The sequence below is a fragment of the Gopherus evgoodei genome, chromosome 1 (genome assembly GCF_007399415.2).
Source record: "Gopherus evgoodei ecotype Sinaloan lineage chromosome 1, rGopEvg1_v1.p, whole genome shotgun sequence".
NCBI lineage: Eukaryota > Metazoa > Chordata > Testudines > Testudinidae > Gopherus > Gopherus evgoodei.
The window spans coordinates 24,187,713-24,209,137 of record NC_044322.1 but is presented as its reverse complement, the minus strand read 5'-3'; the positions used below and the strand labels follow the sequence as shown (position 1 = coordinate 24,209,137).

General features: G+C 41.5%; 1 protein-coding gene across 2 annotated transcripts in view; it reads left to right on the top strand.

The window, feature by feature from the left end:
* Positions 1–21,425, top strand: part of CWC15 (CWC15 spliceosome associated protein homolog) — a 60,854-nt gene that overhangs the window by 22,960 nt on the left and 16,469 nt on the right. For both annotated transcript variants that reach the window (XM_030559874.1, XM_030559863.1), the window contains exons 3-5: positions 1,227–1,339; positions 2,194–2,282; positions 3,268–3,378. In XM_030559874.1, the coding sequence (XP_030415734.1) occupies positions 1,227–1,339; positions 2,194–2,282; positions 3,268–3,378 (313 nt within the window). The remainder of the gene's footprint in view (positions 1–1,226; positions 1,340–2,193; positions 2,283–3,267; positions 3,379–21,425) is intronic.

The following is a 21,425-nucleotide window of genomic DNA, read 5'->3' as shown; positions in this document are numbered from 1 at the left end:
CAGACAAATGTTTTTTTTAAAGTTAATCTTGTCCCTTGAAATGGAAGACAAGTAGAATGTGTCATACTGGTTTTCCACTTTCTCAGAAGTAGCAATGGGGAAAATACATGCATAAGCACACACGCTGAATATTTTAACAAATCTTCCGGATGCTTTTTAATAATGTCTTCATTTTGTCCTTGTTCTTCTACAGCTGATCTGAAGGATGGCTTTGTTAAATAGTACTGCATCATTGACCCTTGTTGCAAGTTTTAGTCTTCCTTGTTCTGTTTTGAATTACATGTTGTATTTGGGGTTCTTGTGGCTGTATCAGCCACAAGCCACTCAGTTATGGGATCTGCAATTCCCGATTGTTGTTTATACAGTAAGAAAATGAGCAAATTACTTCACCATAAAAACAGACTTGTGCACACAGTATATTAATAGCTGCTTGAATCTGGATTTCATCCAGGCACTGTGTACACTTATTTCCAGAACAGAGGAGTGAAAAGAATTATTGCTCACTACATTCATTTTAGTTCTTTTTAAGTTTTCCACAGCAAATTCAACATTGCCTGGAAAAGGCTTGCATTAATGTGTGTCAAATATGAATGAGTTGTTGCCTTTGGCTGAGACCTCTTAAATATGCATGGTGTGTCTGTAATATTTTATTGAAGCTATTATTTCCATTTGCTCCCTCTTCCCACTTGCTTGTTCTTCTAGAACACAAGTTAGTGAATCATCTAATTTGCAGGTGGATGAACCATCTCTCTGCAAGGATAAACTATAGTCATCTGATACATCTATCTGGGATTAACTGAAAACACATTTTAGTCTTGATCTTGGGATGTTATAACTGTCAGGGAGAGAATGTCGGCCAGAATGTCAGGTCCTGCGGAATGTTGGCTGGGATGTGATGCTTGTATAATACAGTACTAGGTGTCTTAGAAGTACCTAAGAGAAATGGATAGGGTCATTCCCTGTTTTTACAGAAATTCTGTGATGTCTTTAAAATCCATTTGGAAGCCACTGGAAACTGGATGAAGTTTTAATGGTACTGAAGGATGAGGGGGAATGCACCTGAAGTGGTGTTTTATCCTTCTTGTATAGCTCTGCAGAATCATTCTGAGTTCTGGTAACAAGCTCGTCATTCTAGAACTTTCAGGCCCACGGGCAAATGCTACAAATTGGGAACTGTCTACTTCACCTTCCCTTTCTTAACTTTTTTTTCTGATTGCCTGTTCTAGACAGACCACTCAGGATGCCCCTGAGGAGGTGCGTAATCGTGACTTCAGAAGAGAACTGGAGGAGAGAGAACGAGTTGCTGTAAGAGAAAAGAACAGAGACAGACCAGCAAGAGGTGAAATGAAACTTCTGTTAAACAGAAAATTACATCCTGTAATGAATCCATGCACTTCTGTCAGGATATCATGGGAATAGAATCCACGACCTACTTGAGCTGAAGGAGAACCTTCGTCACTAATAATAAAACATGTTCCATCTATGGGCCAGCCACTAAAGCATGGCTGTTACATATATGTTACCAGTTCATGACAGTATTAAAGGAGCTTTTATTCTTGAACTGCTGGGGGAAACACATTTTGTCGATTAAAAAAAAAAAATTTTTTTTTAAAGCCTTGGCAAGACAAATAATGCATTACAAAATATGTGAGATTGTTAGTGGATAATGGAGATTTTCTCTGAAATTAATATTTCAGATAACTCTTTGTGTTCAGTAGTGTTGATGTTTGTGAAAATGTAGGCACTACTGATTGTGTGGATCATCTAAAATGTATCTAGATACTTAAACAACACTTGTGGTAAGATAATGGGGACATTCAAACTCTATGGGCTGTAGAAGCTGTGCTGATAAGGTCCAGACTGCCAGTGTTTAGAAGCAGCCCATATGCAAGACTGAAGGTTCCTGTCTCCTTAGGATCTGTGGAGTTGGGAGGGTGCAGTGCAACCACCTCTAGTGGCCCCTTTTCCTCTTCAAATAATGACATGAAGAAACGCTACAAAATGAACCTCTTGAGTTTTTGAGGTGCCAGTTCCACTGCCATGGGATATGTCTGCAGGGGAGGGCAGTTCAGACATGAAGTCATTTGATTCCAGGAGTTAGATGTTGCAGAGTGAAGTTCGGTGATTCTGCTTTACTGTCGATCTTATTAACCTGTACAAATGTTCATAAATTTTCCTTTTTTAACTTCTCAGAGCACACCACATCCTCTTCAGTGTCTAAGAAACCTCGATTAGATCAGATTCCTGCAGCAAACCTTGATGCAGATGATCCACTCACAGATGTATGTATTTTCAGTTCCTTAGGGTACTCAGTATGGTACATATTGCATTCAAAGATCTATTAAGGACCAGACCGCCAGATAATGGTTCCAGCACATCTGGTCTCTTTCTTTAACAAGTTACTGTAACTGAAGTTTGGTGGAATGTAGAATTGTTCAAAGGACCCTGCTTTCACATTCTAACAGCAGTTTGAAGAAATCACTTTTCACACACCCCGGCAGTAGCTAGGAAGCTAAGGGAGGGGTAGTAGAATAGAAGGCTCTGGGTGGTAGATAATGAGGATCTTCCTTCCAAAAGTTATTGAGGAAAGAAGGTTCTTTAAATTTAATCAAAACCTAGATAGCTAGAGTTTCTGAAGCTGATGTACCCCACTCTTACTCTCCTTATTTTGTAACGTTATTAAAATTTCGTGCTGCTCTAGATGCATGTGGCACATTCGATAGCACAATATTAATTTTGCTTCTAAGTAGTACTTGGAAGTTTCATTCAAGGCCACCTTGTGCTAGTCACTATACACTCTTTTAGCAAAAAGACAGTTCCTGCTCCAGACAGTTTATAGTTTTAGCATACAGCTAGAGACAACTGATGGATTAAAATCAATCAAAGAATGAGGGAGGTTGAGGTACACGTGAAATGATTGTTTGCAGTCAGTAATTGTATCAGAATGCGAACTGCCTAGCTGGTGGATGCAAGTAATGAATTACATAGGATAAGGACAAATGCATCCATTTGTGCCTTGCTTTTAATGTTCAAGGACAAAAGAATAATTTGTATTACACTTGCTGTCGTTGCAACCTCCAAAATACTTCAGAAATCCACTTCTGGCAAATTCTAGCCTGTCTTAGGCAGTCCTGGTTTTACAATGTTTGGGCAAAATATTTGGTTCTGTGTAATTTCTTTTTCTAGAATAAATGTGTACTTTTCATAATAGACAGCTGGTTTTATGAAATGGAATGAAGTAACCAACCCACCTTTTCCTCCTGTTAGGAAGATGATGAAGATGAGGATTTTGATGAAGAGAGCGATGATGATACTGCAGCTCTTCTGGCTGAACTAGAAAAAATAAAAAAAGAGAGAGCTGAGGAGCAGGCCCGAAAGGTAAAATCTCACTAGTTAAATAGGCTCTTTGCTTGAAAATTATTTTTTTTAAAATGCAGTTTCACAATATACTAGAAACCTCACTGAAAGTGATAGTGTAGAACTTTTAAAAACAAGTAAGAAGCACATTTTAATAGTGCAGTAGCCCTTTAAAAGGACATTTACCGGGAATAAATTTCTTATTAAATTCTTTTTATGGGGTGAATTTAGTACTCCATTAAAGGGAAGTGCCAATGGCAGCAGTTAGAGCCAGGCATCGGCTCGGTACTGTGCAAACCAATGCACTTAATCCCTTAACAACCTTTCAGTTCCTATGCCAAGTGGTTCTTAACTAAAGGCTGCCAGTTTGCCAAACTATGTTATGGTTTTGTTAAGTACTTCTGGAGATTTGACTAAGGCCACTCAAGGTGGATGAGGTTATATCTTTTATTAAACCAATAAATAGGTCAGATATAGAGTGATCGTTTTGTGAAAAGTGTTCACCCACAGGCAATGTGGTGGTTTTGTCTTACTATTTTCCTGAGTGAGTTCATTTGATAGCATAGTGATTGTCTGGTTTCACCCACATAGTTGCTATTGGAGCATTTAGTGCACTGGATGAGGCATATCACACGTTGTGATAAGCATGTGTAGGACCCATGGATCTTGAAAGGTGTGCTGTTGGGGATGTTGATCATTGTAGCAGGTTTTGTATCTGTTCTGGCAGGATCTGGTGCCACTTTGAGTTGGTGCAGGGGCAGCCAACCTGAGCCTGAGAAGGAGCCAGAATTTACCAATGTACATTGCCAAAGAACCACAGTAATATGTCAGCAGCGCCCCATCACCTCCCACCCACCGACAACCTTTCTGATCTGTTCCGTGGCGTGCAGGAGGCTCTGGGGGCAAAGGGGGAGGAGCGAGGGCATGGCAGGCTCAGGGGAGAGGACGGGAAGGGGCGGAGTGGGGGCAGGGGTTGAGCAGTGAGCACCTCCCAGCACTTTGGAAAGTTGGAGCCGCAGGTTGGCCACCCCATGGTTGGTACATTCTGGTCTGTGGGGAGTTGCTTCTGATGAGGAGCTTGGAGAGATTGCTCAACTGAAGGCCCAAAGAGGGAGTTCAGGAAAGATTTATTTCAGGAGGGAGTCCCCCTCAAGTATGGAGGTGGTTGTTTGATGATACCCCAGTGTGGAGTGGTAGGTGACAAGGGGTGTGTTTCTGTATTGAAGCAGGTTCTCTCAGCATGTTTGGGTGGCCCATTCCATTATGTGATCTACTTCTCTGGTGGAGTGTCTTTGTTTAGTGAAGGCAGTTTTGAGTGTATGAAGGTCTAGAGCATATTCTATGGTATCTGAGTGCCTGGCCGTAAATAACAGATTTCAGGTAACAGAACTTGGTCCAATAAAAGATATTATCTCATCCACCTTCTCTCTCTAGTACTCTGGGACCAACACAGTTGCAATACAACTCTATAAGGCCACTCAATGCAGTTTCATTTGAACTTAGAGCTTGCACAGCTGGCTTCTATGCCACCCTCATCAGCAGCCCCTGGTATAAGGGATGGGGAAAAGGTCTGACTGGAATGCAATGTGTTCTAGTAATCTCAGGCTGCCAAACATCTCTCTGGGGAGTCATTGTCCACTGAGGTACTCTAGAACAGCCTATTATGCCACGGCCAATTTAGAATCAGACAGAATTGGGGACCTGTCACAGTCTTTTGTGGCCTTTCTTCTCACTGGATACAGCTGAGAATCTAGCCTCTATTGTTGATAGCACAGGAAACTATTTTCAAGCTTATGTAGGGTATTATAAACAGGGAAATAAGAAATGCAAATCTGTTAGTTTATGGTGCCTCTCATCCCAAGAAAACCCAAATACGTTATCTATGCTCTTGCAATGCCACCTTTCAGTTGTGTACCATTGGTCACGGTTGTCCAGAAGTTTGGAATGGTGTCCCAAATCCTCTACTTAACAGAATTTTAAGATGTGGTGTTAAAATGTTCTCCGTTTTGAAGGTCTGGTATAAACAAGGCATTGTAAACTTTAGTTTGACCAGTTTTGCACATGCTAAAGCCTAGGCTGTCCCCCAAGCTTTAGCTCAACTAGCTTTGCGTGTCACAGTAAGGGTGCTCAACCCACAGCCCATGGGCTGTATGTGGCCCACCAGAGCATTTTATAAGGTCCAGAGCACTATAAACAATATACTAATGGCCAATTTCTTTTATCATGGGAAGTTGAAGGGGTGAATCAGCCCTGGTTGGATTTGGAGCTGTGGTTCTACTGTTGATATTCCAAATCCTACCAAACTAGTCCATTTTTAACATTAAAAACGTACTTGAAAGTGTCTTTCTCTTACCTCTGTGCCTAGGATTTGCAGCATGTACCATATGTAATAGCCAGTAATCTGAAACTATGCTCTGCAATAGTAACTTGGCCTAGCAGGATTTATTTAACAGCCTGGCAGCCTTACCTCAGAATTGGCCTGCTTTAAAGTTTATTTAAACACAATGAGTTCAGTGTATCTGTTTTCGCAGTAGTATGAAGAGGCTTCTATTTCTGTGATCCTAGAAAAAGCTCTTCTTACAAGGAAAATTTATAACTTCAGTTTGACTGAAAGTTGGAATTATAATTCTGTATCTATTAAATAGTTTAGTTTGTTACATTCACACTCATATACAGCTGGCTTTGCATTGGGAATTTAATGGTTTGGAATTGCTGTGCATAGAAGTGTATTTCTAGATTTATATTAACTATACAAAAGTGGGGGTGTGGGAATAAAATTTCTGAAGGTACACTTTGTGCCACTAGAGGGCACTTGAAGCTGAGAAGTATATAGCACAAAATTCATCTAGCTTTGGCTGCCCTTTTTTTAAACTATTCATTATCCTCACTGTAATCTTCTTTTTGAGAATAAGTTTGTGTGTAACAATTTATGCATACACAGTGACCTAAAATAAATCAGTGTTTCCTCCTAAGAAGAAATGCTCAGTAAGTATTATTGGAGCTGGTGGTACATGTTGTGTCAAACTTGCTATATATTTTAGAGGGAAAGACATGTCTGTTCTTCGCTACTGTCTCTCAGCCAGTGGCTGAAAATTATCATATATGTAGGCATAAAAGCATTTTAAAGTAAATATTGATGACTTCAAAGTACTTTGAAATTTTTTGTAGCGCTGACCTGAAAATTAAGTTTATACGAATCAAAATGATATATAAAAGACATGATTTGTAGAATATTATGAAATAATATAAATTGAGATGATTAAGTATGGCTCCCTCTTACTGTTATGGGAGGCACAGAAAGCCTGTTAATGAGATCAAGTTAAGGAGCTTCATTATGATGGCAACAGTAAAGATAAACATCTCTGTAGATTGCTAAATTTAAAAAGAAAAAAGCATGTTCCCCATCCAAGTGTTTTCCTATCCTTCGGCACTTAGGATGGATTAAATGGAAAGCTTGCAAAAAGTCAGGAAAAGATAAAGTAGTCATTTTAATATAAGAGGAAGCAGAAGTAAGGGATTTGGAGTCCAGAAATCTCTAGGATGGATTATCTTGTTTTGCTAAAAGAAGTGGACCAAGGTGGGTGAAAACTCATTGGTCCATGGAGTGGGTCCACTTTCCTCTCCCACCCCGAATTAGCTGCATGCCCTCTTCACTGGCTTAGCTCCCATTGTCTTATTCCCTCATCCCTCACTTCCTGGCAGCATTTGGAGTCATTGATGCCCTCTAGGCCACCCACTGAAACAGTGCGTTTCCTGCTATGGAAGTGAGCTTCATGAGGAGAAATTCAGCCCCAGGCTGTAATGTACTCTTCTGTGGAAACTGAGGGGCCCATGAGTGGACAACTGTCTCCATGCATCCAGCCCTGGCCCCACACATGGAGAGACTGCCCACTCCCCATCCATAATCCGCCAAGTCTCCCCTGCTTCCCAGGTTGATCCCAAGCTCAGAGATTGCTTCCAAAGGGTCTTGAGAAGAGGATGATGACACTTCTATGGAAGTGACTGACCTGCCCACCACTTCTGCACAGGAGTAATATTATTTTTTTGAGCTTTGATCTCGAGGGCACAGTGTAGCTGCTGCATCAATTTCCCACCTGTAAAAGGATATTTCCTTACCTCAGGGGAGCTGACATTTTATGATTATAGTTGTGAAGGACTTTGCATGTCAGTAGTACCAGACATCTTCCAAGCTATCAAAATGTTTTACAAACCATAGTTCAATGCTGCAAACTTTATGGATGTGAGTCATTCCACTGTCTTCATTGTGATGACACATATGAGTCGTTAGTTACTTGCATGCATGATTTACTCCTGGAGGAATTCTGCGCCAAAAAATAAAAAATTCTCTGCACAATATTTTGAAATTCTGCAAAGTTCTGCATATTTTATTTGTCAAAATAACAATATAATCATACCAGTTTCAATTATTTTTGATAATTTATTTCAAAATACCTGTCAGCAAGTATGTCTAGAAGATAAGGTGATAAATAACAGTCAGCATGGATTTGTCAAGAACAAATCGTGTCAAACCAACCTGATAGCTTCGTTTGACAGGCTAACAAGCGTTGTCAATGGGGGGAAGTGGTAGAGATGGTATATCTTGACTTTAGTAGAACTTTTGATACTGTCTCACGTGACCTTCACGTAAACAAACTAGGGAAATGCAATCTATATGGAGCTTCTATAAGGTGGGTGCAAAACTGGTTGGAAAACCGTTCCCAGAGAGTAGTTATCAGTGGTTCACAGTCAAGCTGGAAGAGTGTAATGAGTGGGGTCTTGCAGGGATCAGTTCTGGATCCGGATCTGTTCAATATCATCATCGGTGATTTTAGATAATGGTATAGAGAATACATTTTAAAAGTTTGCAGACGATACCAAGCTGCAAGGGGTTGCAAGTGCTTTGGAGGATATGCTTAAAATTCAAAATGACCTGGACAAACTGGAGAAATGGTCTGAAGTAAATAGAATGAAATTCAGTAAGGACAAATGCAAAGGACTCCACTTAGGAAGGAACAATCAGTTGCACACATACAAAATGGGAAATGACTGCTGTGGCAAATTGCCAGCACTACTATGATGGGTCTCGTGCTTTCTCTTCTTGTGGGGGTGTTCAGGTTGCCATTTCTCGCTCCTGATCTGGGGTATTAACTGTCCCACTAGTATCCCAGAGAAGGGGAGTGGAGAGAGAGGGACCTGGGCCCACCCCCTACTCTGGGTCCCAGCCCAGGGGCCATAGGTATAGTGGCAAACCACTTGAACTAGTGATTCCCTCCCCTGGGCTACTTCCCTCTCCGGCCCTTCAGCTTGTGGGGCTTCCTACCCTCTTTCTGCTTTGGCAACGTTTCTTCCAACCCTTTGGGAGAAACCTTTGTGTCTGTGGAGTCCCTCTGCTCTGTACAAGTCAGATTTCCCTTTACCTAGGGTCTTGGTCTTCTGGCCCACCACAGCACTTTTCCAAACTCTCCTCTGCTTCCCTCCAAACTGCTCTCTGCTCCAACACCGAACCACTCTGCTTCAACTCCTCCAACTGTCTGATTGAAGCAGGGTTTTTTTATCAGGTGACTGGCTTCAGGTGCTTTAATTGGCTTCAGGTGCTCTAATTAAACTGTAGCAGCCTCTCTTCCCTCTACAGGGAATAGGCTGTCATCTTGGGGCTCACATATCTCCCATCTATCACTCTCCTGCTGCCCTCTGACCATACTGTATCAAACTGCCTAGGAAGGAGGACTGCGGAAAGGGATCTGGGGGTCATAGTGGACCACAAGCTAAACATGAATCAACAGTGTAACACTGTTGCATTCTGGGATGTATTAGCAGGAGTATTGTAAGCAAGACACGAGAAGTAATTCCTCTACTCTGCTCTGTGCTGATTAGGCCTTAACTGGAGTATTGTGCCCAGTTCTGGGTGCCATATTTCAGGAAGGATGTGGAGAAATTGGAGAAAGTCCAGAGAAGAGCAACAAAAATGATTAAAGGTCTAGAAAACATGTCCTATGAGAGAAGATTGAAAACGTTGGGTTTGTTTAATCTGGAAAAGAGAAGACTGAGAGGCGACATGATAACAGTTTTCAAGTACATAAAAGGAGGAGTGAGAAAAATTGTTGTTCTTAACCTCTGAGGATAAATTGCAGCAAGGGCTCTTTAGGTTGGACATTAGGAAAAACTCCCTAACTGTCAGGGTGGTTAAGCACCGGAATAAATTGCCCAGGGCGGCGATGGAATCTCCATCATTGAGGATTTTTAAGAGCAGGTTGGACAAACACCTGTCAGGGATGGTCTAGATAATATTTAGTCCTGCCTTGAGTGCAGGGGACTGGACTAGATGACCTCTTGAGGTCCCTTCCAGTTCTGTGGTTCTATGATTCTAATACAGACAAAAGAAAAGATTCAGGAAATGTTTTTTGACAAATAGATGTCTTACTAGACATATTAATACAGAACTCTGAGTAATAATTCATTTAAACTACAATACAGAACTGTATTTCCTGCACGCCTCAGAAGCAGTGCAAAGGCTTGGGGGAATCAAGAGCAATGGAGGAGTTGAGGGAGAGACAAGTAAATTGCTGGGAAGGAGCCTGGGTGTGAACTTGTAAGGTTGTTGGGTATGGGTGGGAGACGTATGGAACAGGTTTTTTGGGGTGTTTGGGAGGGATTCTTAGGGAGCTTCCCACATGCAGAGCCTGGCTGACCCCTAGCCTCTCACATTCAGTCGGGCACATCTACCCCCTTCCCCATGTGTTCCTGCTCCCCTATGTGTCCTTGCACCCCCTGTCCACGTGTCCCTCCACCCCCACTCAGACACCCCCTCCTCCTGTCCCTATGTGGTCCTGCACCCCTTTCCCCCATCACCATGTGGCTCTGCACTTCCTTCCCCTCTGTGGCCCTGTGCCTCCACTCCCATTCAGCTCCTGTCCCAATCTGTCCTCCCGCACTAGCCCTTATGAGTCCGTCTGACTTCCCAGCATCCCATGCTGTCTGTCTCCCCATGGCCTCTGTCTCCTGATCTGGTCCACTGTGAAGAAGGCAGGCTCTTTCTGTTCCCTCGCTGGCTGGGAGTTGCTGCTTTGTTCTATCGCCACAGTTCCCTTGGGTGGGCAAAAGGCAGAACTGCTTTTTCCTGCGCAAAAAATGAAAAATATGCAGGGCTCGTTAATTCTGTGCGTGCTTAGTAGTGCAGAATCCCCCAATGAGTGATGTTTGCAGGATCAGACCTTACATACACAACTACATAGCTTCACTGCTGAAATGGAGAACTTCTGGAGTGGAGGGCATCAGACAAGCAAATGGCAAAAATCACGTTGCACACTGGTGAGGAAAAGGAATTAAATGAGTAAATGCCTGCTCACTCTTATTGTCCCCACAGAGCAAACAGCCTCAGTTTTTAAGATATAATCCGAAAGACCAGCACAGTGGGAGAACTCAAGTTATGCATTAAACAAGGGTGTAAGCCTTTAGTCTTGTGATTTGAACCCAACCCCTGTGCATCTGGACCCCCCGTACTGAGACCCCCCCATGCCAAGCTGAACCTCCTCTTCCCCCCACCCTGAGCTCCCTGCATCTGAACCCCTACTCTGCTGAGCCTTACCCTCTGCATCCAGACCTCTCCCCTGCCAAGCACTACCCCCAGCAGGTCAGGGTTGGGTGCAGCCTCACTGCCGAGTCTGTGTCCCAGGGTGGGGGTTTGTAGGCTGATCTCCCACCTCCATGGTGCCACTGGCCTGTGCTCCCCACTGCCGTGTTGGAGCCTCTGCATTTATTTTTGACAAATAAAATTTGCAGAATTTTAAATTTTTTGGCTCAGAATTCCCTCCGGAGTATTAGTATGAACATGGTCTACTACAAAGAGCATACTTCTGTTTAAATGTTCTGTACAGTATGTAAATGGAAAACATAGTGTAAGGAGAACAAATCCCAAGAAAACTTATTACTCACGCCGGCTGTTGTTGAGTAGCAGGACACAGGGGCACAGGAACATAAGTCTGAAGGTCAATTTTTTGTTGGCAGTATTCCTCTCTACTAGGAACTTGCAGGGCCAACAACCTTAAAGTTCTCTCTAGTTAAAGTACAGTTCTATTGTCCATCCTGGATTTAATATACATAAATATTGCCACAGATGTGTAACCTTTCATAAAGCTTTGCATTTTAGGGTAAAAAGCAGTATAGTCCTAGTGGAGTTATTTTGAGGCCTCTTTAGGATAAACTGCATGTTTTTATAATTTTCATCTTTTATTATAATGTCACTAGTTAGATCCAAGTCTAGTATTTAGCTTACTATAAAATGAGAACAATTCCTTTAATGTGCATCTGCAGTAAATGTTGTTAAATACTGAAGACAGTTACTTTCTTGACAAATGGCAGGGAAAAAGCATGTAAATGTCAGTTGGACCCACCATAAGTGGCTTGTTTAGATTTATAGTTTTAGCAGCACAAAATAAAAATAAACCCGTTTTTTGTAAACTGCTTTGTTACTACCTGACCTTGTTATTTAATGGGATGGAAGAGGTCCTGCCATAGTGTCTTCTGTCCTTGCATTTGTAAATGCACCAATTCGTGACTGCAGTTGATGACTGGAAGATGTGATCCAAAAATACCAGCCATACCCTTCATTGTTTTGTCCAAATCCTGTGTAGAGTAATGTATTTGGTTCCATTTGAGGAGGCAGGAAAATCTGGCTCTTTTTATTCTCTATACATTTTCTGACAGGTTCTATTTTAGGCGCATACCTGACTGTGTTCCTTTTTGTGGTTGTGCCAACTGCAGTATGAAAGCCTTCAAATCTGTTTTTGGCTTATGATTCCAGAATTTGACCAGTGTTCATACTGAAACATATTGTCACTCAGATGAACATCTAATAAGAACTATGAACGCTTTCAGTAACTGAATCAGAATAGAAGTCCTCCCCTCCTTTCCGTCCTTTCAAACACAAGTTTAAGAGTTTTGGTTCTTCAGGTCTTAGCTTCTTATCAAGATCTGAAGTGACCAATCAAATTTATATCCATGAATGTTAAACGTATGTATCTTATTTTTGCAATCTATTCCATTTGATAGTCTTCTCAATGTATTCAAAACCATACAAGCATTAATTAAATGTGCCTCATATACTTAGTATAATGGCAATGTATAATTAGCAGATTTCATGTGAATTTTGAAACTTAACATTGATTTGGGGTCCATGAATCAAAGATCCAGTATCTGTCAAGCGTCAGCCACTTCCTTAAAAGGTCAATTTAAAATGATTAAAAAGCATTGTTGAACACTTTCAAATTGTCAGCTGGATATAAAACTGTTTTAAAATTAGATCATCTTGCACTTCTCTGAGGCCAGAGTTCAGGCTTTTATGTTTGTTTTCCCCAAGCTTTATTTCACTAAATGTTTATCCTGTACCCAAATATGTCTTTACTAGTGCCTAAAGTGGAATCACTGTAGCTCTTTGCTCTGCTCTGAGTTTTAGTGATGGCCTCAGCTTTTGCAGGAAAAGAACACAAAACTCAAGTTTTCGAGTCTGCTCAGTCACGTTAGATGACAGATGTAAAAATGGCCGAGCTCTGTTTATGCTACAGTTACCACCAGCAAAGCTGCACCCATGTGAATTACACCTGTGCAGTTTGCTAATATAGACACAACACTGTTCAGAGGCCCTTGCTTAGGGGGATTAGGGTGGGGTGAGTAAATCTATACTGTTCCCTCCCAAAGCTTATTTTTGTTGTCAGTTCATTGTATGTTGTATCTGTTGCTTAATAAGTCTTTGTACTGACACATGAGCAATGTGGATTTTGGAGCAATCTCTGAGCTGCTTATTCCTGGGCCTGATCATATCCCAGAGGTGTGAAGCTGAGACAGCTAAGATTCTGTTTGGGTCTGTTTGATTTGAAACAATCCACACTCAAATGCCTGGAAAGTTGTAACCTTCAGACAGGGAGTGGGTAGGGGAAGATTAATATGGAAAATTCTAAAACTCAGTGAAAACCTTTTTTGGCTGTAGGCAGAGGGGACCCTCTGCAGCTTGGGCTGAAATGTATAACTAAGGGTAGAGAAGGCATAATTCATTGTAGTACTTAAAATGTCAATTTTTTTAACATGGTTTCAGAACATTAAATGCAGTAGGTGATTTTTACAAAATGTGCCTATGTGGGAGGACATAGCTAAGTAAAACAATATAAAATCTACAAGCCCCATCTTTAAAACTAGCCTGCATCTTAAAGCTGTTCAAATATATTTAAATGTCATCCAACCTAGAACAACTTCTGAGCTGTTGAATGCCATAAATTGATTACCTCCAACTTAGTACTACTAGTTCTGCTCTGCAAACTGTCTAAAACTGGCATTGCCTTTCAACAGATCTGCTCCCTGTTTGTATTCAGAGTTTTGACTGTTGATTTTTAGGCACACACAATAAGCTTGAAAAGTTTGTTATTCCTGTTAGCTTTGCTGTCCGTGCAGGGCAAAAAATAAGCAAACTGTTGCGCATCAGCAGCATTGCTAAACTGCAAACACTAGCATTGGCAGGGCCCAGTTTGTCCTGCAGAAAGAAGAACCCAGATTGACTTTTAGGCCTTAGATATTTGTAGGGATAGCAGTTAAGAAAAACATCTGTTTATTTGTATATTAAGCACACTTGATTCTGAAAATAATTAGACAGTAAGCATGCACCCCACAATGCTGTCATCTTGCGCCTCTCTTCTAAGAGCATATGCATTTTAAAGGGACATTGTCAACTTGAAAAAAAAGTGTAGGCCTTCCTATAATGTATCAGGTGAGTGGTCTGTCTAGTCCAATATCCTATGACCATGACTAATACCAGCTGATTCAGAGGAAGAAACCATGCAGTCAGCAGTTATGGGATAACCTGCTGTACGTGGGAGAACTTCTCATAACTTCACTAATTGTAGATAAGCTTGAGTCCCAAAGGTCTTGGGCTATCTAAGACACATGTAAATATCAATTAAACTCTTGTCTTGTGGCAGTGAGTTCCACCTGCCAATTGTGCACCGTGTGAAAAATTTCCTTTAATCAATTCTGAATTTGCAGTCTTTTATTGTAATTGAATGTCCCCTTTATCTATTAGATGAGAGAGGGGGAACAAAAGTTCTCAATTGTCTTAATACTATTCATTATTTTACATACTTCCACTCACTATATTCATCTCCACAGAAGAACAGGGTACCAGTTTCCCTTGTCTTAGGTGAAAGATCTTTGTCAAAGCAGGTGTCCCACCTATGTTCAATTCCCAGAGACTTCAACCGCCTTGGCTGAAGGAAGCATCTTTCTCAGCTTTCATGAGCTCTGGCCGCTTCTCTGTACACTGATGTATGCCAGGATTGCGTCTTTTCTCACATATCTTCCCAAACTCTCTCATTTGTCCCTAAACTCCAGATGACTTCATGCTATAGTCCCCCTGCTGATTTGTATGTAAATGGGATTTCCATTGTTTTTGGTCACACCTTCTTAATTTCCTCCTCTCTAGGGGAGAACCCATTTCTCTCCCTTTGTTTGGTTGCAGATTTTAAAGCATAATATCAGTGAGTATTCATAATTCCTTGTGTAGTGTTAATACTACATTTTACAATAATATTAATCACCATTGTCATTAGCTTTTATAAAAGACCTTACTTACTTGATACTTTTATAATACGGTAATATTGTATACAATTGGTTGATTCAGTTACTTATCATTTGAGGTTTAGACCCTCTGTTTTTATAGTCCAGAGTCCATCTCCCCAACTTGCTCAGTTGATGGCATTATTTAATTATGTACATGTGCCTTCATTGTCTCTGCCTGACATCTGGGCTGGTCAGACAAACTCATTGGCTAAGGCAGACTGTACTTAAGCTTTCTTGCCTACTACATTATAAGAAATAAGTCTAGCTCATATTCATAATTGTGTACACCCGCCGTTCCATACATCATGCTAGAATATTAATAATCAGTGAGTTACTGATAGTTTTCCAGTGAAATTTTACATGATACCATTCAGACACCGATTATGACAACGGGTTAAGTACAGTGAGCATGTCAGGCCTGATGAATTGTTCACAATGACTAGTGAACCATCAGTGAGCCTCTGCATCACACACATAACATAGGCCATAAAACTTCCCCAAAATAATTCCTAGAGCATAGTTTTTAGAAAAATATCCAAATCTTGATTTTTAAAATTCAGTGATTGATTCCACAATGTTTGGTAAATTGTGCCTATGGGTAATTATCCCCTCTGTCAAATTTACCCCCTTTCTAGTCTGAATTTGTCTCGCTTCAACTTCCAGCCATGGGATTGTATTCTACCTTTCTCTGCTCGATTGAAAAGCCCATTATTATATTTTGTTCCCCAGGCAGAAACTTGAGTCAACTCATCCTTTTGTTAAGCTAAAATGCATTGAGCTCTTTGAGTCTGTTGCTCTAAGGTATATATATTTTCTAATCCTTTAGTCATTCTTATGAGTCTTCTCTGGACCCTCTCCAGTTTCTTGAATTGTGGGCACCACAACTGAATGCAGTATTCTAGCAGTGATTGCACCAGTGTCAAATACAGAGGTAAAACAATGTCTCTGCTCTTACTCAAGATTCCCATTTATGCACCTGTCTTGGGGTTCCATTCCCTGCTGGGTGCACCCCTCTTGTGGCTGCATCTGGGGACTAAATCTGCCCAGTCTAATGCTTTTTTTCCCTCGCTCACTTATGCTTCAGCCCCTCTTGTTCTCTAAAAATTGCAGTGCTTCCTCTTCATGGGTTGGCCCACTGTACAGCTTTTCCCCTTCTGGGTAACTCAGTCCTTCTGGACCAGCTGTCTAGTTGGTGTCTCCAACAATCCTCTGCCACTTCTCAGTAGGTGGTAGGGGAACCTAGATCCACCCTTTACACTTGGTTCCAGCCCAGGGACCCTTGTTGCCTGATTCTTTTTAATGGCTAATAATAATAATCGTATTGATGGCAACTTGCTCCTGGTTAATGAGGTGGGAGTAATGGGATTCTTGTCCCAGAATCAGGTCCACAGACCTTATACCGATGAGTTCAGTGTCTTGTAGGGAACCTCGCAGTGTATGGCAAGGAGACTCACACTGAGGGGAAAGCAGAGCCATGGTGATTTTTATTAGAACAAGTAATAAAGACAAAAAAGCTCCAAATCACGTAAACAGATAGGAATATAGCTTTGGGGATATCTGTGGTATCATTTCTGGCTCATGCTGTTAGACTTGTATACTCACACCTTTCCTTGAGGACCTGGTGGTGAGAGACAAAGGACTAGCCCTGCCTCTGGCATGCTGAATGAGCCTGGTAGTCTAGGTTCCCCAATGCCCAGAGATTGGTGGTAAATAACAATAGAGCTTAAGGGTCAAATGATAGAAAGGCAACCCTTCTATTTCATGGTTAGCCCTATTATAGGACCTGAGCACTATCATGAGTATTCATTCTGATGCCTAGCCTTCCATGTCCAAATCTAACTTTCTCATAATATTGGGGTCCACTTATCCTATAGGTCAATGACTCAACTTTTTCAGATGACTGTACCCCTTTCAGGAGTCTCTGTCTTGCGTACCCCCAAGTTTCACCTCACTTAAAAACTACTTGATTGCAAAATCAGACATAAAAATACAAAGAAAGTGTCACAGCACACTATTGCTGAAAAAATGGTTACTTTTTCATTTTTACTATACAATTATAAAATAAATCAATTGGAATATAAATATTGTTTAAATATGTAACCTGTTGTAAAACTAGACAAATATCTAGATAAGTTGGTGTACCCTCTGGAAGACCTCTGCATACCTCCCAGGGGTACACGTACCCCTGATTGAGAACCACTGCTATAGGTTAACATATTAATGCCATTTAACTAATTTGCATGTGTCAGCTATTGCTCAAACAAGTTTGTGGTTAGATAACTGCCAATAACTGTATCATAAAATATCCAAAGCTAGTATCAATTCAGTGTTCCTCCAATTGTTGGTACTGTTACATACCAACTCCTTCTATTTAGCAGGCTCTTCTTGGTTCCCCAAAATCTACAGGTAACTGTTGTGCTATTTATCTATGCTGAGGGACACAGGCCTACTATGCTTAGCTATACTTATGCTAACTTGCATAAGCTAATGTCTTACAGGATGCTGGCCTTTAGGTTCCTTGTGTTACTGCTGAACAGAATAAAAAGCTAAACTAGGTCTGTGGGCTGCACCCTGTAACGCGCAGCCATGGTCTGCTCAGTCCTACTCTTAGCCACTCTTTCCCTGGGCTTCTTCTTACTCAGCCCTCTCAGGTTCTTTCCTCACAATTCATCTAGGGTTGACGCTTATTCCAGGGCTGAGATACCAGCACTCATCCTCCCTCTTGGGTTTTCTCCTCCCCACTTCTCTGCTTCCAGTAGCTGCAGACTGTCTGCCTTCAACCTCTTCTTGCTGTCCACTTCCTCATTATATAACAGCCCAACCTGCCCCTGCCCAGCTTGGCTTCATCATCAGTTAGAGTTTATCAGCCCTCACTCTCCTCCAGTTGCAGCCAGATACCATAACTGGCCTCTCAGGCCCACATTAAACTCTTTGGGGCGTGTGTGGGAGTGCAAACCTATCACAGCATCCCAGGATCACATTAGCAGCAAAGAGTCCCGTGGCACTTTATAGACTTAACAGAAGTTTTGGAGCATGAGCTTTCATGGGCGAATACCCACTTTGTCGGATGCATGTCACATTAGCTCCTGTGGCCACAGCGTCACATTGGGAACTCATGTTCAACTGATTATTCACCACAAGCGCCAGATCTTTTTCAGAGTTACTGCTTCCAAGGATAAAGTCCCACATCCTGTAAGGATGGCCTGCGTTCTTTGTTCCTAGATGTATATATTTACATTTAATTAAAATGTATGTTTGCACCCATTTTACCAAGCAGTCCAATTCACTCTGAATCAGTGACCTAGCCTCTTGTCTATTTACAACTCTCCTAATTTTTGTCTCATTTGTAAACTTCATCAGTGTTGATTTAATTTTCTTCCAGGTCATTAATAAAGATGTTAAATAGAGTAGGGCCAAGAACCCTACAAAACCCCACTGGAAACCCTCTCAATGACAGTTCCCCATTTATAGTTATACCCATCAGTTAACCAGTTTTTGATACATGTAATGTGTGCCATGTTATCATTCTATATCGATAATTTTGTATAGTTCTACGCTTTTAGTCAAAATGTCATGCGGTACAGAAGTCTTAAGTATATTGTCTGTGTCATTATGTTTATCCATCAAATTTGTAATTTCATCAAAAAAAGATTGTTTGACAGGATCTATTGTCCATAAACCCATGTTGATTTACATTAATTTATATTATCCTTCATTAATTCTTTATTAAGCGAGTCCTGTATCAACTGTTCCATTATCTTGCCCAGGATTGATGTCATGCTGACAAGCTTATAATTACCATCCCTTTTGCCCTTTTTAAAAATTGACACAAGATTAGCTTTCTCCCTGACCTTTCCCAGTGCTCCAAGACTTTATTAAAAATTGACAATAATAGTCCAACGAGCTCCTCAGCCTGCTCTTTTAAAACTCTTGGATGTAAGTTATCTGGACCTGCTTATTTAAAAATGTCTAACTTTATCGTCTATTTGACATTTTCCAGAGATCCAAGTGGAATGGAAAGAGTGTTATCACCATATGATGAGACTATATCCTTTATTCCCTCCCCCCAAAAAAACAGAACAGAAATATGTATTGTACACTTCTTCTGTTTCTCCATTATTGATAACATTACCATTTCCATTTAGCAGTCTACCATTGTCAGGATTCTTTTTGTTCCTAATATATTTTAAAAAGCTCGTTATTGTTCTTAGCCCTGCTGGCTATGGACTTCCCTTTGTGTCCTTTTGCTTCCCTTAGCAATTTTCTACAGTTCCTAACTTCTGATTTATATTTATTACTGTTAGGTTAACCTTTCTTCTATTTGTTATACACTATTTTGTTTTTTATAGCTGCCTTCGCTTCCTTCTAAACCTGCACAGCTTTCTTCAACTCTGGGCTTGTGGGTTTTTTGACATCTAGTAAGATGTTCTTAAATGATTCCCAATTATCATTTGCATTTTTCTAATTAATTTTTTCCTTCCGACAATTAACACCACTCTATATCGAAAACCCACCGACCGCTATGCCTACCTTCATGCCTCCAGCTTCCATCCCGGGCACATCACACGATCCATTGTCTACAGCCAAGCATTGAGGTACAACCGCATCTGCTCTAACCCCTCAGACAGAGACCAACACCTACAAAATCTCCACCAAGCATTCTCAAAACTACAATACCCGCACGAGGAAATAAAGAAACAGATCAACAGAGCCAGACATGTACCCAGAAGCCTCCTACTGCAAGACAAACCCAAGAGAGAAACCAACAGGACTCCACTGGCCATCACATACAGCCCCCAGCTAAAACCCCTCCAACGCATCATCAAGGATCTACAACCCATCCTGGACAATGATCCCACACTTTCACAGGCCTTGGGTGGCAGGCCAATCCTTGCCCACAGACAACCTGCCAACCTGAAACATATTCTCACCAGTAACTGCACACCACACCATAATAACTCTTGCTCAGGAACCAATCCATGCAACAAACCTCGATGCCAACTCTGCCCACATATCTACACCAGCGACACCATCACAGGACCTAACCAGATCAGCCACACCATCACTGGTTAATTCACCTGCACATCCACCAATGTAATATACGCCATCATATGCCAGCAATGCCCCTCTGCTATGTACATCGGCCAAACTGGACAGTCTCTATGGAAAAGGATAAATGGACACAAATCAGACATTAGGAATGGCAATATACAAAAACCTGTAGGAGAGCACTTCAACCTCCCTGGCCACACTATAGCAGACCTTAAGGTGGCCATCCTGCAGCAAAAAAACTTCAGGACCAGACTTCAAAGAGAAACTGCTGAGCTTCAGTTCATCTGCAAATTTGACACCATCAGCTCAGGATTGAACAAAGACTGTGAATGGCTTGCCAATTACAGAACCAGTTTCTCCTCTCTTGGTTTTCACACCTCAACTGCTAGAACAGGGCCTCATCCTCCCTGATTGAACTGACCTCGTTATCTCTAGCTTGCTTGCTAGCACACATATATATACCTGCCCCTGGATATTTCCATTACATGCATCTGAGGAAGTGGGTATTCACCCACGAAAGCTCATGCTCCAAAACGTCTGTTAGTCTATAAGGTGCCACAGGATTCTTTGCTGCTTTTACGTGAATGGGAAAGGAGTCCAGGAGATCTGGCTGTATTTTAAAGAATCTTTATTGAGGTTGCAGGAACAAATCATCTTGATGTGTAGAAAGAATACTAAATATGGCAGACGACCGGCTTGCCTTAACAGTGAAATCCTTGCTGATCTTGAACGCAAAAAAGAAGTTTACAAGAAGTGGAAGATTGGACAAATGACCAGGGAGGAGTATAAAAATATTGCTCAGGTATGCAGGAATGAAATCAGGAAGGCCAAATCACACTTGGAGTTGCAACTAGCAAGAGATGTTAAGAGTAACAAGAAGGGTTTCTTCAGGTATGTTAACAACAAGAAGAAAGTAAAGGAAAGGGTGGGCCCCTTACTGAATGAGGGAAGCAATCTAGTGACAGAAGATGTGGAAAAAGCTAATGTGCACAATGGTTTTTTTGCCTCTGTCTTCACAAACAAGGACAGCTCCTAGACTACTGCAATGGGTATCACAGTATGGGAAGGAGTTGACCAGCCCTCTGTGGAGAAAGAAATGGTTCAGGACTATTTAGAAAAGCTGGATGAGCCCCAAGTCTACGGGGCTGGATGTGCTGCTTCCAAGGTGCAAAAGGAGTTGGCAGATGTGACTGCGGAGCCATTGGCCATTATCTTTGAAAACTCATGGCAATGGGGGGAGATCCCGGATGATTGGGAAAAGGCTAATGTAGTGCCCATCTTCTAAAAAGGAAAGGAGGAAGATCCGGGGAACTACAGGCCAGTCAGCCTCACCTCAGTCCTTGGAAAAATCATGGAGCAGGTCCTCAAGGAATCAATTCTGAAGCACTTAGAGGAGAGGAAAGTGATCAGAAACA